General features: G+C 40.3%; 1 protein-coding gene across 1 annotated transcript in view; it reads left to right on the forward strand.

Moving 5' to 3' along the window:
- The window catches only part of itgav (integrin, alpha V), a 48,921-nt gene that overhangs the window by 17,985 nt on the left and 5,912 nt on the right, over positions 1–25,024 (forward strand). Inside the window, exons 8-29 of the mRNA XM_044131762.1 lie at positions 1,199–1,243; positions 2,387–2,430; positions 3,896–3,952; positions 5,204–5,256; positions 7,318–7,393; positions 8,467–8,596; positions 10,828–10,925; positions 11,830–11,923; positions 12,021–12,066; positions 12,924–13,031; positions 13,196–13,251; positions 13,798–13,952; positions 16,645–16,782; positions 17,784–17,851; positions 17,955–18,099; positions 19,180–19,272; positions 19,959–20,038; positions 21,084–21,164; positions 21,385–21,490; positions 22,953–23,111; positions 24,380–24,505; positions 24,639–24,752. Of these exons, the coding sequence (XP_043987697.1) occupies positions 1,199–1,243; positions 2,387–2,430; positions 3,896–3,952; positions 5,204–5,256; positions 7,318–7,393; positions 8,467–8,596; positions 10,828–10,925; positions 11,830–11,923; positions 12,021–12,066; positions 12,924–13,031; positions 13,196–13,251; positions 13,798–13,952; positions 16,645–16,782; positions 17,784–17,851; positions 17,955–18,099; positions 19,180–19,272; positions 19,959–20,038; positions 21,084–21,164; positions 21,385–21,490; positions 22,953–23,111; positions 24,380–24,505; positions 24,639–24,752 (2,072 nt within the window). The remainder of the gene's footprint in view (positions 1–1,198; positions 1,244–2,386; positions 2,431–3,895; positions 3,953–5,203; positions 5,257–7,317; positions 7,394–8,466; positions 8,597–10,827; positions 10,926–11,829; positions 11,924–12,020; positions 12,067–12,923; positions 13,032–13,195; positions 13,252–13,797; positions 13,953–16,644; positions 16,783–17,783; positions 17,852–17,954; positions 18,100–19,179; positions 19,273–19,958; positions 20,039–21,083; positions 21,165–21,384; positions 21,491–22,952; positions 23,112–24,379; positions 24,506–24,638; positions 24,753–25,024) is intronic.

A 25,024-nucleotide genomic window follows, 5' to 3' on the forward strand; every position in this document is an offset into this window, starting at 1 on the left:
GGTGTTCCAATCGCTGCTACGGCATCAAGCAGGTATTTCACAGAGGAGTTGAGATTGGCTCACAGATAGTTGCATAAAGAGTGAGTTTCCATGGCGATCCGGTTGAATCCAAGCCTTACGTCACCAAGTGCAATGCAAGGTTTCGGACGCAGTGCTGTCCAGCAAGTCATTAGGTCTGAAACGATTAATCGGACTCATCGCGATGAATCGATGATTTAGTTAATCGTCAACTAATTTAGTGATCAATTAATCGTTCCCACCATTTGCTGAAAGCGATGTAATTAAGCCAAAACTGTACAAATGTATATCTGCATTTGCCTTTAAAATAAAAATAAAAACACCTTTCTCCGTAAATGATTTTTGCCTTCAGGATTTTAGCTTCAGGTTCAAATTCTGCAAAATCTCCTATTAGGCATCTTTTGCTATCCATAATTCTTAATCGTTTAATCTAAAAAATAATTAACAGATGAGTTCTACATTGTCCTGATGCTAAATCTAGGTAAGTCAAGCTTTTCACATGCTGATGTTGGAAGTACTTTTTTTAACTGTAGATCAAACTTACGCTAAAGGAATGCTGCGTTATTGCATTTTAGGCAGTGAAATGTTTATTTTCTTATTTAAAAACCAAACTATTTGTTTATTTTCATTATTTAATGCATTTCAAATAATGTGTAGAAAAAAGACTTCAATGGTTAAATGAAAAATCTGCAGAATGCGTTGAGTTTTTCCATCCGATTAATCGATTAATCATTGCAATAATCGATCAATCCAGCAGACATGTCTGGGTTTGACCGTTTCCAGGGTAACAACACTTGCTTATCCGTATCTATGAAGTGTATCGTTTGGTAGAAGGTCTCAGGACTCGGCTCCTTGGTTTCAGTCGAAGGATCTCCTAATTGTTCAGCACACCACAACTTTACGAACAATTTCCTGCCTCCATGTTTGTGGGAAAAGTTTGGGACTCCTGTTCCAACATGACCGCTTGTACCAGAACACAAGACAAGATCCTTAAATATGTGGATTAGCAAGCTTGATGTAGGAAAACTGGACTTTTCTGGAGACCAGAAAAGTTTACTGAGGCTTTTTGAAGTGATTTCTTGATTCCTGCCACATTAACGTAAGACACCATGACTTGAAGCCTAGAAGATCACAGGATCTGAATCTGTCCTGAGTGATTTCACGTCTCTCTGTCGAACAGGATACTCTGTGACGGTCGGGGATTTCAACGAGGATGGGAAGGAAGGTATGTCCGCGCAGATTCCAACACTTTTTTGAGGATGCATCTGTTTATTTAGGTCCCCCTCCCTCATAAAACTCAATGAACTGAGAACTGTTTGAATGTTTACAAAAAGACATAAAGAGCTGAAACTAGGATAAGTTTGCTGATTGTTTGAAATAGAAGTCAATTCGATGTAGAATGTGACGTTTCAGCGTCTCGTTGTGATAATCAGGGTAAAATCAGTTTGTGGTTTTTACTGTACTCGCATGTCTAAAATGTACAATTAAAAACAAAAACGTACAAAGGGACAGGCAAACAGCAACTTAAATCCCACTGCTGCAAATTTATGAAAACATTTTGACATGTAAACAGAAAAAAACCAATTAACACTATCAGAAAAAGCATTTCGGTTATGTATATCTTTACCGAGCACTGTCAGGTGAAATCACTCCATCAGGTTTATTCATATATTGTGCACAATACAGAGGCTGCCAATAGTGAGGCTCAGACAGAGGGAAAGAGAAGAAGCAAGTGGAAATCGATTAGGGCTTGTTTTGAGGAGTGGATCTCGTCCTGTGCATTTGTGAATTATGAGACATTTTTAGCTCCATAAAATTGCTGTGGGAATAAAAATAGTTATTCAGCTTAGAAAACAGGGGAAGGTGGCAGGTGATGCAAGCTCACCGCTTCGTATCGGGTGTCAAATGTTTGCAGCGTTTGTTAAAATGACGACTCAAAATAACAATATTAAAGGCTTTAACGATGATCATTTCAAATGGAAATGATCATTTTAATTCATCATGCGATTAATTGATTTAATGCTTATTGTGACAGGCTCAATCATGAAGCACTAGTCTATAACACATTACGTTATTTTGATACAAATTCAGAAGGAAAGTAGACATTTTGTAGCTTGAGGCTCAGATTGTGTAGTAGAGCATTCTACCTTTTTGCTTTTTGGCTGCTTGTAAAGTAAACCAGCAACTAGTTATTCAGTCAGGCTTCCTGCCCTTGTTGCCAACCTGCAGTCAGCTGCTTAACAGATATTAAGTAATTTTTTAAAGTTTAACCTTTAAGTTAAACTTTAACAGAGGCTCTTAAAAACAACAAATGTCCCTGGATTCTCCACTTAGATCTCATCAGTTCTCTCTTTTCTGTCTACAACAGATTATGTGACTGGAGTACCGAGGGGGGACAAGGCACTGGGTTATGTAAGTGTCGCCTATCTGTGATGTGAGACAATAACTTTTTTTCTACAATCTAGACAAATTGCACATTGATTTAGCAACGAGTTGTTGTTATGCTCCATTGCTCTAAGTCCACATATGCCTCTAAAAATCCTGGCGGTTTCACATTATCTTTACATTCAGCCCAGTTTGAAAACCTTCCACCACCTCTGCTATACTTTTTTGCACAACATCTGACATCTGTTTACATTTTTTTACTTATACATCTCAAAGTATGTAATGCCTCGGTGGAAAAAAACAAAACATTCTTAAATGAATTATTATGGTGTCTGTGCATTTTTAAAAAGTCTTAAATTTCTGCATCTAAAATTAAGGCCTTGAAATGTCTTGAATTCATTAAAAATTATATTTTAATCACGGGTCTTAAATTAGTCCCGGCAGGTCTAATTAATGTAGTTTATTTTTCTCACAAGACTTTTCTGTCAGGCAAACGTTTTGAGTCCTATGCCTTCTGTGAGAGAGAGCCGTCGGTAACACACAAACTCTACAGGGTTTCACAATTTTATTTTCAATCAAAGACGAAATGTTTGCAGAGCTGACATTTAAAACTGATTCAGATTCTATTAGTGATCTAATAGGCGCTATTAGATCACTAATAATAATGCACTTCTGCTAATCATTACGTGTCACATTCACATATTATGAAAACAACAGCTGACCGTGGGTCTGATCAGTGTTTTAAGGAACTTGACCACTTCTCAGTTCCTGTCTCCATTTCTGCTTGCACAATGTGTCACGTCTTTTTGAAATAAACGAGAAGTGTTTTTTTAAATTGCTCTTAAAGCTGCAGTATGTAGGTTGTTTAAAAAGAAAAAAAAAAAATTTCTTACATATTTGTTGAAACTGTCGCCATGTTGTGACAGTTTGGTATGAGACATAATCTGTGAAAAAGTTGAGGTCCTCCATCTTCTCCCAGCGCTAACTAGAAACAACCAATCAGAGCCAGGAGGCGGGTCTTGTATGGTGCTATTTTCACTTCCTCTCTTGCTCTCTGCTTCAGCTAGCATAGCCTGTCATGAATGCTAAGGCCAGTTAGCATAGCCTCAGATGACGGCGGCTAAACGGTTTTCCGGTAAAGTTGTTTCTCTGCTATAAGCACATTTGGCGACAAGTACACGAGTTGGATTAACAGCGCTAAGACCCGCCTCCTGGCTCCGATTGGTTGTTTTTGGTGCATTTCTTCAGACGACAATAGTAGCTCAGGGAAGAGGTGGAGGGGATTTGATCTTTTCACAGATTATCTGTCTCATAACAAATGTGTAAAAAACATTCGTTTTAATAAAAGCCACAAACTGCAGCTTTAAACCCATTTAATGATATATTACATTATGTGTTACTGTCATTTTAAAAAGGTTCAATTAGCAGACTAATTGATCAGATCTTGATGCAGCCAGTGTGATTCTTATCATGTCCTGCGTTGCCGCTTCAGGTGAACATCTTCAATGGGGCCAACATGGAGTCCATGATTAACTTCACCGGCTCGCAGGTAAGCTTCGGTAAATGACGCAAAGCACAGGCGGCGAGTTCTGGCCGCGTCGATGTGTCATTTCCCATAATGCGGGTCCGCTCGGCACCATCTGGAACGAGTGTGGAAAAACCGTCTCCTCTCATAAAGTCGCCCCTGTGCGAACCAGCAGTAATTAACCTAAATGCGGCGCAGCAGAAACAGTCATTTCGTTTTGGCCCGTAATTGTCCGACAGAGTGAATGAAATTACATGTTTAATGCCGTTAAGATCAGCTGCAATGCAAATGAGTTATGGCTGCACGGGCAAGAGGCAGGAAAGGGTGTCAAATTAAAATAGTTCTGTGGCATCTAGATAAACTTTTCAACCTGTACTCAGTTTGTGGTAAACCGTTGGATAATGTCGGCTAAAGCAGCCATGTGGTGACGTGGCTGCAGAGGAGGAGAAGCTCTGCTGGCTGGATTTCTTTCTGTCCACATGACGGAGAATCTTCTCCTTTTAACAATCAGGCAGCTGATTTTATAAACTACAAAGCTCCATACGCAGGCCTGTCACAGAAACAAATTGTTATAGAACTATAACTTGTTCCAGAAGTTTTCACAGTAAGCGACATTGTTGTTGTTTCCAGACCATCTTCATGTGATTTGATGACACATTCAAGAATCGCTAAACTATAAATTCTTATGAACATTTAACACTGGAGCTGGAAGACATTTTAAATATAAGAAAACAACAACAAATGAAATGAATAATGGAGTCAAAAAAAAGGTTGAGGCCAAAGCACCACTGAAGAGTTTTTTTCTAGTTTTTAGTAGAAAAAGAGACGGAAAGATCAGTCATGCTCGTTTTAATTTATCATGCGTTTCTCAGTTTTTGATGTTCTCCTGTTACAGCCTCATACTTCATGCACCTCCATCACCTAAAATGTGGGAAAGCCCAATTTGCTTTAAACCCCTGTGGTCGTTCTGGGTCGTGTTGACGCTGAATGAACTCTTGATGCTGGCGGCGGAGGGCAGCGGGTTGAAAGGACAGGAGGAGGAGGTTGTCATCAGCAGGGCTAATGACAGACTTCGTCTCCTTGTTCCTGCCCGTCCTGAATAACCCAAAGACCTTTATCTCTCTCTGAACATCTCGTTTGCATCCGTGGCTCGTTGACTTCCGTCCTTTATTGCCGCTCATGCTCCCATAGAGAGCTCTCTGACCTTTTTCCCGGTTTCCAGGTTTCAAGGTCAGCTCTCCTACCTCCTCTTCTCTCTCTCTTTCTCTTGTGCAGTTGGCTGCCTACTTTGGATATTCAGTAGCTGCCTCTGATGTTAACAGCGATGGGTAAGTGTGATTTTCCTGCCTCGTCCTCTGACAGCTGACATTTCCTGACTGCGGCGCTAAAAGCCACTCGAAGGCTTAATGAAGCACGCGTGTAAACCCCACGCCACCTCCTGCCTTGGCGGTGTTTAAGTGGAACCAGGCGCACGCTTGGTGCTCGGGTGAAATCGTTAAACGCAGAGGTCACATCTGAAGTGTTTACTGCTCTGTGACAAAAAAAATGTATTCATTTACTCAGAAATGTGTTGCATCTGAATAAGGGCAACTCACCGCATTTATTGACACTTCAACACCAATGACTTCCTGTTTCCTTTGGGTATGAATGTAATCAGACACGTCTTTTAGATGCGCTCCAGAATTGGAACGTCATGCGAAAATGCCGTCATGTAAAGCAGACGTATGTTGATGTCCGTATACATCTTTACTCACCTAAACCTGCTAACGAGATGCCGCGACATGTCGCAGTTAACCTTTGACCCATGTGTAAAAACAACAGGAAAATATGAAAAATATTAAAACCTGACATTAGCTGCAGTTCCATTACAAATCTTTGTCTATATTCTAACATCAAAAACACAATTTCACAATTACCATGCTTTTGTCAGATATGAAATAAAATTGAAATCACACGTGAATGAGCTTGTTCACGCGATAAGTCATTAAAAATGATGGCGACAGCGGATTTAAACAGTAAATTATATTCACATTTCAGCCGTGGCTGAAGTTTTTATCTACAGGTAAAAGCCAGTAAATTAGAATATTTTGAAAAACTTGATTTATTTCAGTAATTGCATTCAAAAGGTGTAACTTGTACATTATATTTATTCATTGCACACAGACTGATGCATTCAAATGTTTATTTCATTTAATTTTGATGATTTGAAGTGGCAACAAATGAAAATACAAAATTCCGTGTGTCACAAAATTAGAATATTGTGTAAGGGTTAAATTTTGAAGACACCTGGTGCCACAAACTAATCAGCTGATTAACTCAAAACACCTGCAAAGGGCTTTAAATGGTCTCTCAGTCCAGTTCTGAAGCCTACACAAACATGGGGAAGACTTCAGATTTGACAGCTGTCCAAAAGGCGACCATCGACACATTGCACAAGGAGGGAAAGACACAAAAGGTTATTGCTGAAGAGGCTGGCTGTTCTCAGAGCTCTGTGTCCAAACACATTAATAGAGAGGCAAAGGGAAGGAAAAACTGTGGTCAGAAATTTTGGATTTTCCTTTGTTGCCACTTCAAATCATCAAAATTAAATGAAATAAACATTTGAATGCATCAGTCTGTGTGCAATGAATAAATATAATGTACAAGTTACACCTTTTGAATGCAATTACTGAAATAAATCAAGTTTTTCAAAATATTCTAATTTACTGGCTTTTACCTGTACTTATTCAGGCATTGGAGCGACAAGTCGCTGATACTTGGGAGCGGCTACGTGTGTTGTGGATTATTGTATGAACTGTGACACACCATGGTTATCTTACACAGGAAACAACTACTTCCTGTTGTTATCTGTGTCGTTTCTACCACAAGTAACATCCGGTTGTCGATCACAACACTCATGATGCGAAATGCGTCTTTCTGTTCCAGTTTTGCAAAATGCTTCTATTCCTATATGCTAAAAAAAAAAAAAAAAAAGCACCACCTCATCCTAGTGCAAAAATCTTGAAAAATGAGAGTTTCTTCTAAATTGCTGTGTTTCTATTAAGCAAAAGTATTTTTGTAATTTCAATTTGCTCAATTCTGTGGTTAACAGAAACGCAGCGCTTGTCCGATGGAGGCGAGTCTCTTGATTCTCTCCTACTCAGAGCAATCATCTGTAACAAACAAAGCTAGGAGCGGACATGTTTATCTCGTCTGGCATTGGTGATTTGCAACCCCTACTCCTAGCTAAAGAGCGCTAATAAACCTTTAGCGTGCTTGTTTACGCAGGAAACTCACTCCTTGAGTGTCGGGTTGCAAGGATGTTTTATTTCAGCGAGTTTTACTGTGAAATGAACAGTGAGGACCAGATGAGACGGTTGGTTCTTATTTTCATGTCGTCTGGGTTTCAGGTTTGTGGACGTGTTGATTGGAGCTCCCCTCTTCATGGACCGAGGCTCGGATGGGAAACTGAGGGAGGTGGGACAGGTAGGAAACACACACACACACACACATATCTTTGACGAAGCCATTCACTGAATGTGCACACGTAGCAACGCAGCTGGAGGAGATCAAGATGAATCACTGTCAACACAGTAGATGTTTTTTCCACACCAGTCGAAGAAAATAAAGATAAAAAAAAAACACCCACCCTGAATACTTGTGCTGTCATGACGACACAGATGTGTAAAAACATTTCACATGTGACAGTTCACCTCTGCAACTGTTTTGCTACATATTTCAGTCCTTCTCTGAATATGTCCAGGTTGCATTGTTTTTATCATATTCTGCATAAAATGCTCTTAAACTATTACCAGATGAACCCAACGTTAAAACATGTTATCTTTTCAAATATAACAACTGTAATAATGAAACGGCAATGGGAATCATCTGTCATTTAAATTCATTTTGTTTAGAAATAATTAAATTGTATTAAAGTTTTTGTCTAAAAACTATAAAGCACTTTTTTTAACCCCAGGTTTGTCAGACTGTGAGAATCTCCCGCTGACCCTTGGCCAATTTGTTCCCCCTACAGTCTAATTCACATATATTTTTGGTATTTTGATGAAGGAGTTAATTTAAGAGGCTCCCCAAAGAATCAACATGTTAGCGTTAAAGCATTGGGAATAATTTCTGCTCATCTGTTGTGAATAAAAACACTCGGATCACCTTAAACATTTGTGTTTCATTCCTGGTTATCATTGGTCTATTAAAGGCTGAAACAACATTTATGTCCAGACTTTTTCTAAAAAAAAAAAACCCCACACACTTCTGAACTTTTGGATACTGTCAGATAAAACCAGAACCCATTTAGTCTCTTCTACTTTCATGCCTTAGTTCACACTTTAACCTGATTCCCTTTTAATAATTGTGTTTATGTTTTGAGATGGAAATGTATCCAACATTTGAGTTGTCCCTTTATAGCAATACATATAGATACATGTGTTGCCTGCTCCAAATGATCCACAAAGTGATGATGAATATAAGGGAGGAAATGAGTAGCTGGTGCAGGATTGATCCAGCAGACAGAACGTGTGATTTGTTGCTGCGTTTTTCTCCAGGTGTCCGTTTACCTGAGCCGAGGCGGCTTCTCCTTTCAGCCGCCGCAGCTGCTGACTGGAGCGGAGGTTTACGCCAGATACGGCTCAGCCATCGCAGCGCTGGGGGACCTGGACAGGGACGGGTACAACGGTTAGAGCCTTCAGCCTGATTTCTGTTGCTTTACTAAAACCAGATTTCGCTGTGAAGCACGGCACGCGGCCATCTGCGCCCAGGCGCATGGAGAAAATTCAGTTGGAAAACTGGAGTTGGAGTTTTCAGAATCCCAAAGATCAGAAAAAGGATGATGGGGATTCTGTGGCCACATGCATGAATATCACACATATTCTGCTCCTGTCTCACTCTGAGGAAAATAATAGGATTAAAAAAAAACAGAATCTGTAAAACACTATGTATGGGATGCCTCTCATGAGCAGTGACGTGCAGCGAGGTTCATAGCTGGTGAGGCATTGACTTTATCATAATCAGATTTACAAATATAGACCCCTGCATGTTATTGTTTACATAAGGAAATTTCAGGCATTTTGGACAACACCGGAGGGCAAAAAGACTATTCTTCTACCTGTGATGCATATAGACCGTAGAATAATTCTGTTAACTCAATCAATCTTGGACATGTAGATATTATTCATTTCAAGCTGTGCCATAGCAACTGATAACAATGGCACAAAAAAAAAACCACTCAAATATTTCCCACACAAAAAGCAAAACATTCAGTGTGTTGCAGTAGTATTGTTTTAGTCTTAATGTTTATTTTGCAATTATTAATAAGTGATTGTTATAGTAAGAGGAGAAAGCTATAAATATATCGCTGCACTTAACTTTACTGTATGGCTAGCTGCTGTTGCTGTCTCTTATTCTGCAGTTGTAGAGTCACAATGTTTGGGATCATGAGCGCCCCCTGCCATGAGGCAGGAGAACTGCATGCCTCACGTCGAATCTGTTCTGTGCCGTTTCTGATCGCTCCTCAGCTCAGAAAACACGTCACACACACAGTTTGTGACAAAAAACAATGAACATTATGTACATAAGCTAAATTATGGAAAATCAGTTCATACATTAAATGTTTTTTAGCCATTTTATTGGCGACGTTCAGACAGGAGGAACATGCTCTCATAGTATGGCAGCCAGTACAGTTAGTGAGAGGTTGATCAATCCCAGGTGAGGTTCAGCTCGCTGCAGCCTCACCAGCTTCGCTTCCGAGCATTTGAATGGGAAAATGGGAAAATTCAGCAATTTTGAAGAAGAAATAATCAAAATTGGTTAAGCTACATGAAAAATAGGTACTTTATAGTACAAACCACAAGGTGAAAATAGCAATATAAATTATTTTACCATTATATATTATTTTTCTGTGATGACAGGTGAGGCTCTGCCTCCCCTGACCGCACGTCACTGCATGACACACTACAAGAAGAAGACGACTACCGGGTGAAATAATTGCTGTCAGTATGTAAGGAAGTTATTTCAAGATTATGAGATAGAGAGGAGCTTATTATAGAAACAAGGAGAAAATCACAAGCAATATGGACACTAAAAATGAACAATTGCACAATTATTACAAATGGAATTTGAACTAATTACATAGATTTTCATGCGTGGAAATTTTAATCAGATTTATTTATTTATTTTTTGTAACATACAAATGTTCCGGCCGGAAACTTTGTGTTCGAATGTTTCTGGTACTTCTGCAAGCAACAACCACAAACAACGATGGACGACGAAGCCGCTTCTCTCGTTTCTCCTTTAAAAAAACAATCTGATTGGATGCTGGAAAAGACTACTGCTGTGCTAAAGAAGTTAGCCTGTCAGCGAAGGTATTTAAGCCTAAACTAGCATCTCAATGCTAAACATGTAGGAGCTAGCACAGATGACCCTAGTGCTCCTTTTTGAAGTAACTTTTCAAAGAAGTTCCATGAATGAACTGGGGTTCCTGAAACACCGGAACAGCTAAATGAGTCTAACGAGACTTTGTATCAATTTGAATAACAAATTAAAAACAACTGATATCGTTGTCGTTTAGTATATATGAATATTTACTCAGTAATTTAGCAGGAAAAACTGTTTTTGAATTGGACATATGTCAATATATGGTTTTTGAATGAAATTAATTAATTACTTACAGACTCTGCATCTCTACTAACGATAAAATTATCTTGATACTTTCAATAAAAAAACTAGGAACTGATTTTAATTTAGACCCTGAAACCAAGTTCTGCACGTCAAGCAGCTGAAAGCTCCCCTGACCGTTCTCACTGGAACAATCCAGACGTGTGAACGTAATCACGGCTCCGGGCCGCAATCGTCCGTTTCCATGACGCTTCGTCTTGAGCCGACTCTGATCCCAGTGTCTCCCTCCTCAGACGTGGCCATCTCTGCTCCCTACGGAGGCCCGGACCACAACGGCCTGGTCTACATCCACAACGGCCACGCCTCGGGGATCGAGTCCACAGCCTCTCAGGTAAAGCTTTAACCGTCGGCTTTAGACGCGAGCTCATTTCACAGCATGAGAAGCCCCGACACGAAACCAGGGTCAAAGTTGACCCGCCCTCGGCACACTTACTCCGTCCTGTCCTGTGAAGCCGAGTTTGGTCAGCGTGTTTCTGTTGTAGTAGCACCGAGTTAGCTACGGACCTTTCACAATAAGAGGCTTAACAATGAATTACTGGATAATAATAGTCCTTTGCTGGACTCTCAGAATCAGCTTCGATTGTCGTTGTACAGAAGCACACAACAAAAAAGACAAACAAACAAACAACACAAGACAGGAACCTGATGCTGCAGCCACCATGGGAGGCGCTCCCCTTTCATGAGATGAGAAAAAAAAAACATGAAGGTAGAGGAGGGGAAAAGTATCTCTCAAAAAAAAATTTATAAATAAATATATATATATATATATTTATCTATTCATGTTGTTGGATTCTTTTGTATTTAAAACTGTGAAAATGATATTTCCTTCCTCGGAGGCAGTTTTGTTTTACTTAAATTCCTTGTTTTTCTCATCACACGGTTAAAAACAAATTAAAAACCTTCATGTACATTTGAAGTTACTATCTGTTAACTAAAATCATTTAGTCTACAGCATAGGGGAAAAAAAATATTCAAGCCCTAAAGATTGATTAAAAGCTTCTTTTTTCACCACTAATGCTCCAGAAAATGCTCAGAAAAGGTCCGGGGGGGGATTTAGTGTTGACTTAACACCCAGGTTTGGTTTTGGATCTCCATTTTTACCTCCTTCCAATGTGGTTGTTGCATTTATTTTAAATGAACAAAATAAAAATAACAAATGTATAAAAATTCAAGATTCACAAAAAAAACAAAAAACAAACCTCTATAAACTTTTTCCGTCTTCCCTGCCCCCTCAGGTCCTGCAGGGTAAATGGGCGTCCAGCTACATGCCTGCTAGCTTTGGCTATTCCATGACAGGAAGTACAGACATAGACCAGAACGGATATCCAGGTAAACGTTACTCACACCAACACTTTTATAAACAGATCCATCAAGGCTTCTTAACACTCTGCCAGGAATAAAACTGAACTGTGGTTGTGTCCAACAGATTTGGTAGTTGGAGCATTTGGAGCGGACAAAGCTGTTTTATACAGGTAATCCCATCTAAATCTCATTTTCTGCCTTCTTGTGTGTGTGTGGTACACATATTTATGTATATGTGTGTGTGTGTGTGTGTGTGTGTGTGAGAGAGAGAGTGATCACCTGCTGATGCCTCTGACTGAACGGGAGAGGTTTAATGAGCGAGGCCACCTCTGATATCAAAGAGCTACTGCTTTTCATTCACTTCACTCCTACTGGCTTTATAGAAGCTACAAATACAGAGGAGCTTCTGTTCACTTGGTGCTCTATACGTCCTCCTCAGTGTTGGAACACATTAACGCTTCTTCATCCATGCAAAACACTTTCAGAGCACAAACTATGTTCATCGTGTCTTCATCAGATGTAGCGGACATCCTAGAAACAAACTATGAAGTAAGCGTGGCCGATTTGGACTTTTAGTTTTATGGTGATATTTTGTGGTTGATATTGTGATAGTGAGACAAGTGACGATTTCTCCTTCCCCCCTTTCCTGTCAGCCTACTGTTGTATAAGGGACACTAGAGCCCACAAAAGACCCCCTGGTAGGGAAAAAAACAAAACAAATGCTGCCCTTGAAAAACATTCCAATTTGTCAAATGTTTCTGTAGCATAAAAGTCGCATAAAAAGTGTGATTCGTATCACTAAGCTGCTCCCTTAACCGGATTTAGTAATATTTCCACACAAGTTCATATTTCTTTATGCTTTTATTGGACAGACAGTGGAGAAAAATAGTCAAACTAACAATCCTAAACATAATTAATTGTAATTTGTCGTAAACCGGAATAAACCTGGATTCTTATCTTACCGAGAAATTTATCACGATAAACGATGCGATAAATGCCAACCTTCATCTGTGTTTCTGTGCATCAGAGCTCGTCCAGTGATCAGTGTGAACGCTACATTAGACATAAGCCCCCAGATCATCAACCCAGAGGAGAAGAGCTGCACCATTCCTCAAACCAACACCAAGGTGTCATGGTGAGTCCTCACATCTCCTATGAATTCTTTGTTTTCATCCTGACATTGTAGGTTTCCTACTGTTATATGTTTTAGCTAAAGCAAACCCTGAGCTTTACTGACAGCTGACTCCAGTCGTGTCGATGTGTCTGATTTTCACTGAGGTTAGTTTGTTTGCTTCACAGTTTTAAAGTGAAGTACTGTCTGGCAGCCGGCGGGTTTGGAGCTCCATCCTCTCTGAGTGAGTGAAACGGCTGCAGCCATTTATGGTTACAGTCAATAACGCAAGACTGTGGGTCAAGTATTTCACAAACTCAATTTAAAAAGTGAAAGTCCTTCTTGTTATTTTACAGTGTGTGATTATTGCTTACGATAAATTCAGTTTCGACTGCATCATTACGTCGGACCAAAAACACTTCGGACACTCTTTAACAGGATGTTCTGGCCATGTGTAGCTCTACAAAATTTGGTTTCCAAATTTTCAAGCCTTGTTTCCATCAATGTTTTTTTTTTTAAGCATGTTTTTAAGTACAGCATGGAATGGAAAAACGTTTTATTCTTGCTGTTGACTTTCCTGTGTTTGTGCCTTCCTAGAGGCACAAAAAGACTTTGTTGAGTTTCTTTTCTTCAGCCTGACAGCTGGTAGCAACACGTAGGGGAGGGGGGGCTCTACTCTACTTTCCACAGAGTCTGTAAAAACTCTTGTCACTTGTTTTATTCATATCGAAGGAACACGGTGATGGAAAATGTTCCCTTTTCCTACCCGTGTTCCTACTTCCTGCCGCAGGTTTCCGTGTGGACCTCACGCTGGATCGCCTGAAGCAGAAGGAGGCGACCAAACGGGCCCTCTTCCTCCACAGTGCAACCTACCAGTACTCTAAGAACATGACGGTGAACAGCAACAGGCGGCTGGCCTGCGAGGAGCAGGAAGTCTACTTAAGGGTGAGGAAGTCATAGATCAGGGGTCACCAACCTTTTAGAGACTGGGAGCTACTTCACAGGTCCAGAGTAACACGAAGGGCTACTTGTTTGATACAGACATAAATATTCTTGGCTCAGCCTTTATAACAATAATACATATATGTATATATGATTACATGCTGCCTGATCATATTAATGTTAGGGACTACTCACAATAGTTATCAGTAATAATTTCCCATGGCAGATATGGTTAATTACTATTATGTGATCAGAAGTTCTTAGTTCAGAGTTTTAAGTTTGATTCCCTTCTGGAGATTTTCTGTGTGATTCTACAGTCTGGATTGTTGCAGCTGAACAACTGGACGCACTGAGATTTTCCTTTAAGTAAAAAAAAGAAAAGTTATTGAATTTTTTATTATCCAACCCTTTTTACTATTAACAAAATTGTGGAGAGAAGAAAAAGTTCTTTTGTGCCAAAGCATCTTGTATGTAGCACATCAGTGTGAGTCTGTGGGGGTCAAAGGGCAGCCAAAGCCTAAATCTTATCGGTCAGTTTGCTTTTTCTGTGAGGTAAAAATGATGAGTAGAGTTTGAACCTCCCATTATTCTGAGATCCCGCCTGAGCTTCTTACGGGTCGCCGGTTTATTTGCTTTTTTTGTGGTTTCACGAACTTAAAAGCTGCCGGGTCACCCGCTGGCTGATACCGGCAGATGTCGGAAAAAAAATGTCCGACAGATCGGAAGGTACAAAACTATCACTGCACCTGACCTGTAAGAGCACAACCACCTCTCCAACGCGCTTCATGTGTGCGTTGCACATAAGCTGCACAAACCTAAACCATTAAAGCAGCGCACCCTTTTTTTTAGTTTTTTTGTTTTTACCCAAACGATGCTGAATAATAAAGACATGGAAGCGAATCCTACCGGTAGATCCACGGAAAGAGGAGGATGTTGAGCCCAGGTTATGTGGCAATAATCAATAGATCAATTGAAACAAAGTCAATAATTTCCATTAGCACGATTAATCAATTTTCTCTTTTTTCTCTTTCTATCAAAAACTGGATGACTAAAGTCTTCAGTCTGGTGCTCCGGACTCAAATTTGTTTTGTTTACAGACTCCATAACTCATTTTATTTGTTGTTTTTGTTCATTTTGTTTATTTAAAATGTCTCCCAGTTCCAGTGTTAAATGTTCATTAGAATTGAACATTTATTGATTTTTGAAAATGCTTTGATATTATCATTGTACAGCTTGAGCAACAGCAAGAACATTACAGCTTATCACCATAACTTCTGGAACAATGTACAGTGACAGGCCCACATGTTGAGGACTTCCAGTCATCCATGATGTGTGGCTCCAGCTTTCTGACCTCAGTCGGCTTCTTTCCATCACAGCCTCCCTTTCCTTTTTACATTCTGTTCCCACAGAAGTGTATTTATCACTGCAACTCTTTGAAGGCCTGTGTGATGCCTTATTTGCACACATAGTGAGTGAGAGATTGCAGATTACATCAGTGTTCAGCGACGTAAAAGGGCCTTGAATTATTACTCAGACCCCTTTGGTTTTATGGGACAGACCAACACAAAGTGGAATAAAAACTATATTTTTTTTAGAATAAAAACCTGAATAGTTCCCATTTGTTTTTAGCCCACTTTGCTCTCTTTTCTTGTTCATAAAATCCAGTGTTTGTGGAGGCCACCTGCTTCCCCCTGTGTTTAATTTAATGTCGGTATAAATCCAGATGTTCTGGGAAGCAGAACAGGAAACACGTCAGAAAGGTTCAGAGAGCAAGCTGTGAGGAGATTGATGCAGGATTAGGTGTGGGGAGAAAACTCTTCAATCCGTTACTGCTAACTGAGACTGAATTACTCCACAATGATTACAGATTATTTAAAACAAAGCTGTATTTGTTTTAAAAAGAAGGGAATGGGGGCCCTGGTTTCTCCCAAAATGTGACTAAATCTCATCTCTGGGATGTACTTATAGACCTCCATTAACCTCTCCAACATGATATGGTTTTGCCGGGTATCCACAGGGTCTTAAAAAGTCACAAATTCATGTGTGTAAACCCAAGGCCTTAAAATGTCTTAAATCCATTTAGAAAATATGTAGGTTGGCCTCAAAGATGATACTCAGAGGTCTTAAATTCTGTTGTGGCAGGACTATTTAATCTCACATATCTATTTTTCTGTCAGACAAAAGTTTGAATCGCTTGCTGACTCAAACTGTTAACTAGCTGCTAAAGAACCCTTAATAGCTAGCTAGCTTTTTTTGTGCTCAGGCTATACACATTCTGTGCAACAACAACAACAATAAAAAGCTAGGCAATATGGAGTTTAAGGCTCTAGAGAGCCTTAAGCACAGAGTGGTTGCTAAGAGCCACATACGGACCCCAAAAATTTCACATTTGCTCCACTTGATTGTAACAAAGCAGGATCTCCCAACCATTTAAAGTTTCGTCAGTCTTAATTTTAATCCAAGGTGGCCTTAAACTGTCTTCCATTTGACTTGCTGAACCCTGCAGATACCCTGGTTTAAGTGGTCCTAAGTATTCTGCACATATTAGTCATCCACCTGTGTGACCTCATCTGAAAGTGTAAAGAGAGGCTGGGAAAGGCAAGAGTTTAAAAAATATCCAATATACCCATAAAATTAAACTGAGAAAAGGTCAACCTGAAGCTGCACATCTGATTCCCGTCTCCTTATCACCCAGGACGACCGTGAGTTTCGGGATAAGATCACTCCCATCTCCGTGGCGATGGAGTACAGTCTGGACTACCAGCTGGCTGCAGATCAGACCGGACTGCTGCCCATCGTCAACATCTGGGCACCAACTAACGTCACCAAGCAGGTACTCGCTGCAGACGGGTCTTCTTCTATGCAAGCACTGTGTCAGGGGTGTCCAAAGTGAGGCCTGGGGGCCATTTGTGGCCCTTGGACTGACTTTTTTCTTCTTTTTTTTTTTTTTTGGCCCCCTTTTGCAGATCAACCAGCACAGGTGGCTGATACAGATGTAGACTTTTTATTTATAATCAGGGTAAAATTATTACCAACATCATTTTCTTACTATAGAAAATGTTAAGGATGAAACAACATAAATCCAGAGACTTTTACTGCAATCAAATCAGATTTAATTTAATTTATTAAACTGCTTAGTATGGGAAGCATTTTGAAAGAAAGTGACCCAAATCCTGTTCTTATAACTGATTAGTAAATTGGGGCCATATTAAGAAAAAAAACTAAGTAGCAAAATCATGACTTTATTATCATAATACAACGATTTTATTGTCGCAATTTTTCTTTTTCTTTTATTCTCATAAGTTTATGACTTTATTCAAATTCAGTTCAGTTCAAAAATACTTTATTGATCCCAAAGGGAAATGAAGTTTTGTTTTAATGCTGTTTTCACAACACTATGAACTTTACTCTCCTGATTTTATCTTCTTATTTACTTAGTGTGCTCCTAATACTCCGTTGTGCTTTTAATACAGCGAACTGAAGAAAATAGAGGATCTTTGTAGGAAAATGCTCATCCTACAAAAAGATTTTTTTTTCCTACAAAAAACCCCCTAAAATTAGATTTAAATTTTATTTTCTCTTTTTATCGACTTGTGAGAATTTTGACTCATATCCCGTAGCAACGTGCCACTGTCGCCATGGTAACTTAAACAGAGAAGTTAAATCGGCACCATGTCAGCACGGAGCTAGACCCACAATGAAGCCTGTAGTGTTGCCTTGATTGCAAATGAGACACTGTAGAAAAAGTAAATCTCCCTCTAGTGGCTGTTCTTGGTCCTGAACCACTTGGTTGAGTTTGATTTCCTGTTCTCACTTCTTCTCCGTTTGTGCCAGGCTCACATTCTGCTGGATTGCGGCGAAGACAACATCTGCAAACCTGACCTCAAGCTGTCGGTGAAGAGGTCGGTGCAGCAAAGTCGATTAAATGAAACCAGTCATGGAGCGATAGCGGCGTTAAAGAGTTATCGGAGGTTGTAACCGTCTGTGTCCTCTGATCGGCCGCAGCGACCGGGAGAAGATCTACATCGGCGACGACAACGCCCTCACCCTGATGGTCACGGCTGAGAACAGGGGCGAGGGCGCCTACGAGGCCGAGCTGCACGTTTACCCGCCTCAACAGGCCGACTTCACCGGGGTGGTCCGCAGTCAGGTAGACCTGGTCGCATCTCACGTTTTCCATCCAGAGCGAACGGCGAAAAGTCCCATAAAACACAAAGAATCATCTTTGAGGTCTCAAAGTAATCCGTGTCGTCATGTACACTCATGATCGCATTTTGTGATAAGTAGCTCTTTAGTTCTCTTTGCTTTCCTCTGATTGGGAACAAAAATATCAAATATGCTGGTAGCGACTCACCTGACAGAGGAAGTCATCAGAAAACTACAGCTGTGAGTTGGTGTTCCCATGTTAGTGTGTCTTTAAATGAGATGTAAATCTTCAACCCACATTCCAACCCTCTGAACTAAACAAACTCTTCTGTTTGGCTGCTTTTTTTTATACATATTTATTTCCAACGAAGTACTGACCAGATAGATTCCCAATGAATTGAATTCTTGGGTTTTGAGGATTATCTTAGGACGGTTCAATGTTATCTTCTTTGACGAGTGTGCTTTTAAATTTCTATTTATTTGGAATTTGAATTCAGAAATTAAAAAAAATCTAACAGGAGGAATGCTGTGAAGGCTTACTTTGGTATAAGTTTTAACAGATATGACTTAAAAGAAATAATTTATTTTTTAACACATCATCAAAATATCCGTAGCAGGACTTTTGAGACGATCGTTCAAACAACTGTGTGTTTAAAAAAATTTAAAATCTGCTCACGTCAGATCCTAGTAACTCACCTACTTTTCTCATTAAAACAACTTTTTTTTCCCTCTTAGTTTTAAGACTTTTTTGTTGTTGTTGTTCTTAAAATTGCGTCTTTTGTGCGCTAGTGTTACGACGATGTTCTCATGCTTCATCAAAAATGTTCACAGCCTGGCCCTGATGCTCCGGGATGATTTAAATGAAGAACACCACTTTCTGATCATTTCTTTCTGTCATTTGTCATTTTTGTTTCAGAAAAGAAAGCAAGCATAGAAAAAAAACCCTCAATTCTAATCAGAAACTGGATCTGGTATATAATAGACAGAACTTCTGTTTATTTATTATCTAAGATCTGATCCGTTATCTGGGTTGATACGTGTGCGATGACGTTGTGACGTTTCCTTCCTGCCTGCTCTTCCACAGACTCTCTCCAGGCTCTCCTGTGCGTACAAGAAGGAGAACGAGACCAAGATGGTGGTATGTGACCTGGGAAACCCCATGAAGAAAGACACTACGGTCAGTTAGAGGCAACACTCGGCATCTTTAAAAACATAACAGAGTAAATTACATAAGGCGAGGAGGGGAACAGGTTTTTCACCGGGTTTGGATCATTTGATTCCCTGAAAATGTAGCAAATGTTGCATTTTTGGTCCCCAATCAAGGCGATTCTGTCTGATGAGGGGTGGAAACACCCAAAGTGACATCCCAGGCTGTCCACATCCCACAGAACTCTGTTAAGTCCAACATCCAAACATGGAGAGAGTCCAAAGCAGCCGTTCACTTTACACTTTACACAACTGGTCCAAATGGAGGAGCGTCAGGAAGAAAGTGTTTGTTGAAACAAATACGGTGAACATGTGGTCAAATCAGAGCAAATTTAGCAAAACGCAGCAAAAAGCTCATTTTACAAAGTATTCACAGGGCCTGAAGAGACGCACAACACAAAAACCAGGCATCATTTATGTTCAGTTTGGGTTTTTTTTTTGTGTGCGTGTGTGTTGGTCGGTCAAATATAATCCCAATAAATTCCACTGAAATTTCTTGTCATAAATTGACAAAAAGGGTGCAAGGGGTGTGAATACTTTTGGGAGTCCCTCTCATTGTTTTAAGATATTTTAGGAAGCATCCTGAGACGTTGTGTGTGTATCTCTCCCCGCTCTCTCATTGGTCCTCGGCTCCTGTCCTGTGGTCTCATTGGCCAGATCCTGGCGGAGTTGGGGTTCAGCGTACACCAGCTGTCGGAGGAGGACACCTCCATCAAATTCGACCTCCAGATCGTCAGGTACACCCCCCGCCGCTGCCTTGGCAGTTTCAACTGGAATGAGAGCAGCTCCACCTGCTGGCTGAGTGAGAAAATAGTTTTATTTCACGGGGAACAGTGAACACGAATCTCGACGTTTGCTGCCTTACAGAAGACCCCAAGTAACTCAGTAAGAAGCTGATTTTATTAGTCAAGACTCGTCTAAATGCCAGAGAGGATGAAAGTGAGAGAATGCCTTCCTTCTTCGCCTGTGTGTTTGTGTTTCTGTGGGAGAGCGGTGAGGAGAGGCTGAACTATGTTAATGAGAGGTTTGAGCAGGATTTGGTTTCACTCCTCCTCGCCTCTCTGGTTCATTTCCTCAACTTTAAAAGCGTGAGCTTAAAGAAACTTACATCTGGAGCTGCTGCAGAGCTGTGTTGCTCTATTATAATGCAACATTGATGTACCGTATTTTCCAGTCTAAGAAAATGCGATATGGGGAAAAAGAAAACGTTTATAAGACGCATGGGAGTATAAGTTGCTTTTATCTGGACATTGTTAAATGTAAATTCCCAGATACGATTCGATGAAACTTTGCTTTTCAGACAATTATGTTTAATCCTCGGTTTATTTCTGTCAGAATGAATTAATATTTAACACAATTTCATAAAAAGAGGAGAGAAAAAAAAGATCCCAGGACCAACCAAACTATGGAGAAAGTGTCACTTCTAGTCCAGGAAATACGGTACTTGAATGTTTCCTTATTTTTTTTTTATTACAAACATCATCGTTTTATTAGCTAATTTCAAAATAAGAAAAAAATATGTATAATTAGTGTAGTGTTGATTTGATTTTTAAAACAAAGCAGGCCTGAAATAAAAAAAAAAAATTGTAACCTGCCTTTTGTTTGTTTTCACTTTTATTTTTGACGATTCATCTTATCACCTCCAGTCAGGAGAAACATGTTGTTCACATTAAAATGAATCTTCCAGAGCTGAATATCATTTATGTGTTCCTATATTTATATCTGTGTCTTTTTTCTCATTTCTAATTCATGGAGGTGACTGAAGTTGTCGTTGTGTTTCAGCTCTAACCAGTTTCAAAACACCAGTCCTCGAGTGTCCAGCGTCACGCAGCTGGACATCCTGGCTAAAGCCTCCATCAGAGGGTAACACACACATTTAGCCTCCTTTCCACGCCCTGATTTATTCTTCTTAAATATACTATTGTATCTTTTTATTTTTCTGTGTAAATGTTGGAAGTAGAGCAGGAACGAACCCAGCAGTCAGGCTCCCCTGAGTTGTTCCCACTGTCTACTCTTGCCCGTTGTTCTGGGCGTTAGCATGTCGGGGCGTATCCATGGAAACCGTGTGTGTTGCTCTCCCCAGGTCGTCGTCTCCCTCTCAGGTGCTGCTGCCCATCGCCAACTGGAAGCCCAAGAACCCCCCGGTGCTCGGAGACGACATCGGGCCGCAGATTCTTCACGTTTACGAGGTACGAAAGTCTCAAATGCAAATAAACAGTTAAAAAAAGTTAAATATGTTTCTTTTCCTTAGCTCTTTTTTTTTTTTTTTTTTTTACTTTAAATGCTCAGCAACACACACTTACTTAATCGTGGAAAAATGGCAGCTGGAGTGGAACGTCTTAGTTAATTTTGTCGACATGAGAAGCATTTGCTGCTTCTGTTTCTGTTTGCTGTCGGCGTTTAAAGCCCCACAGTGGACTGTCCAGAACCTTCTTCTGTTTTAATTATGTGTATTTTATGCAGTTAAGGTCAGATCATGTCTTGCATGCTAGAGTGCATGTTTTCTACTGTGTCGTCTTTGGTTTTATAGGAATTCTTGCATCTAGGGATGCACCGATTACAGTTTTCTGGCCGATCGTCAATCTTTAAGAAGGATTTTGAACTGTTTGATTTGGGGTTTTTTGTCTGAAAAGTTGCTAAATATGGTGACAACAAAGTTGCTAAGTTGGCACTAAGTTGGCACTAAGTTGGCAGCAGTGTGGTGACTATTACTAACTGAGAGAAGTGGGACAGTATTTGATTCTCAGTCGTTTGCAGAGATAAAATCGGTTTCACTCTTCAGTATCGGCCAAACCTCCAAGATTAAGTTGGGGCTGATTTATCGGCGTGCCGCTGAATAAGTTATCTATACATTTTTGAATTTATTTGTATATTGTAACAATTTTAGAAAACATAGGAAAGTTTAAAGAAAAGTCGAAGTATTTATTATAATTTTTTTTTAGTCTAGAGACCAACTAAAAAGTCCTGACTATTCTTGGTCTTTGTAGATGATTTGTCTAAGTACAGCTCTGGAAAAAAAAGACCACCTGGAATCATCACTTTCTCTGATTTTACTCTTCATAGGTTTATGTTTGAGTAAAATGGATGTTGTTCTTTTATTCTACGAATTACTGACAACATGTTTCTGAAATTACAAGAAAAAAAAATAGTATTTATTAGCAGAAAATGAGAAATGGTCAAAATAACCAAACGGATGCAACGCTTTCAGACCTCAAATAATGCAGAGAAAACAAGTTAATATTCATTTAGAAACAGCAGCAGTAATGTTTTAACTCAGAAATCAATATTAGGTGGAAGAACCAGGAGGTTTTCATTGGGTTCAGTGCAGTGGGCTCTTCATTTTGTCCAGAGCTGCATGTGAAGATTAGTACTTTGCTTAATATTGAGTTAAGCATCATAAGACCATCAGTCTATTTTTCATTTTTTCTGCTCTTTACAGATGAGTCATTTATCTTATGTTTCCATCTAATCTTCAATTCATGTTTATTTTCTGGGCTGAATGTCAAAACGAGGGCCGACATGCAAAACCAGGAGAAATGAGACGAAGAGCTCCGTCATTATTTACCTTTGAGTAAATCACAGACCTACCTGGAAGGAGAATTGCATTGCTAGCGGCTCTGACCTCACACTGACACAGTGGTGCTGTTTCAGCTGCTGAACAACGGGCCCAGTACGTTCAGCAAGGCGTCGCTGGAGGTGGAATGGCCGTATCACTTCAGGAACGGCTCTCTGCTCTACATCACCAGCTTTGAGACCGAGGGGCCCATCAACTGCACCACAGACGTGGAGATCAACCCACTCAACGTCTCTGTAAGACCCTGGACACCGTTTCCTCCTTTATTCTGCTCTTTTCCATCCACAAAGAGAATTAAAGTGTCTTTACAGCTTTCTCCTTTGGAAGGAGGAAACTGTCGTAGTATTGTTGAAAAGTTTAAGTATTTCAGTAATTAAGTTTGAAAAGTAAAACCCGTTGATTCGTTACACAACAGTATCTATGTCTGTGAATCTTGTCAATTTACAACATTTGCAGCAAAAAGTTATTTTTTTTTAGGAAATGTGTCTGTAGGTGAAGGATGATTGATACAGAAACTATTAGCTAGACAGTCAGGATAAAGAGTGCTGACATGACGATTATCTAGCACAGGGGTGGGCAACTCCTGGTCCTGGAGGGTCCGGTCTCCTGCAACGTTTAGATGTGTCTCTACTTCAACACACTTGAGTTAAACAATGAGGTCATTAGAAGGACTCTGTAGAACCTGACTGCACTGGGGAGGAGATTCAGCTGTTGGATTCAGGTGTGTTGGACCAGGGAGACGACTAAGAGTTGCAGGACACCGACCCTCCAGGACCAGGAGTGCCCAGCCCTGCTCTAGCAGAACGTTGGTAAACCACAAAAGTTATTGCTAGAGAAGTTGGCCCTTCAGAATTCTGTTAAAAACACTTTAATGGGAAGTTATCTGTACGTCAAGCTGTTCACACATCCCTAAAATGTCTTAAATTAATTTTTAAAACTGTAAGTTGGCCTTAAACATGTCGATCTCAGGTCTTACATTTTGACACGGCAGGACTATTTAATCCCATAAATGCTGTGTGTTTGGGTCACATTTCTGTCAGGTGAACATTTGAGCCCGCAGCAGACATCTTAGTTGCGTTCTGCGACTCGAGGCTGTTGAAGCTACGGCCAGCTAGCTGCCGATAATCCCTTGCTAGCTAGCTAGCCTTTTTGCGTAAGTGTGAATTTATTGGCAGTTTGGTGGACAAAGTTTTCCCTCGTCTCTGGCTCACTTCAGTCGCCAACCTGTACGATTACACGTGCCTTCCGTGCAAAAAACGTCTAGCACTACGATATAAATGTCTTTTTTGTACATTTCTGTCGTGATTCAGGTCTTAAATTTCAATCATGCAGGTCTTAAAAAGTCTTGAATTTAAGTTGGTGAAACCTGTGTGAACCCTGCATCGGTTTAGTATCCATAGAAACTACTGATGTCCTGATGTTTGATTCCTCTCACTCTGCGTTCAGTTGGGGTTACATGTCCTGCCACTGAGTTCCCAGTAAATGTGGTTTCTGTGCCGTTCAGAACCCGCTGGCGACCCAGAAGAACATCAGCGTCATCAGAGACCGAGAGATGGAGGGAGGAAACCCAAGACGTGTGAGGAAGAGAGACCTGGAGGCCAGAGAGACACAAAACGACCTGCAGATACTGGTACACACACACACACACACACACACATACAGCACGGCCTGCTTTTATTCCTCACAATCTTTTTATTTTCTCTGTCTTTCCGAGTTTCCTGAATTTATCTTCTGTTTCTATCTGACTGCGTCTGCTTGTTCAGGACTGCAACACAGCCCAGTGCCTGAAGCTGAGGTGTCAGGTCGGCCGTCTGGAGAGGACCAAGAACGCCATCCTGTTCATCTACTCCAGACTGGACGTCAACAACTTCCTCAGGGTACGACAACACAGCAGCTCCTAAAACTGCTCCCTTAAGATTCACGTGGCGGGAATCGCGTCTCCAGCCATGTTTTTTTTTTTTTTTTTCTCTCATGAGCATTTTGAAGTTTCGCGGAAGAAACGGCTGATGGGAGAAACTTCTCTAGGAAGTTTTTGGCTTTTCTGAAGAAAAAAAAGTCACTCAAGGGGAGATGGAAACAGATTTAAGTTTTGATGTAGTCCATCCACAGGTGGGTCTGTGTGTTATTAGAAACACAAAACCGAGAAATG

Source organism: Gambusia affinis, linkage group LG11, assembly GCF_019740435.1.
Source record: "Gambusia affinis linkage group LG11, SWU_Gaff_1.0, whole genome shotgun sequence".
In the NCBI taxonomy this organism is placed as follows: Eukaryota; Metazoa; Chordata; class Actinopteri; order Cyprinodontiformes; family Poeciliidae; genus Gambusia; species Gambusia affinis.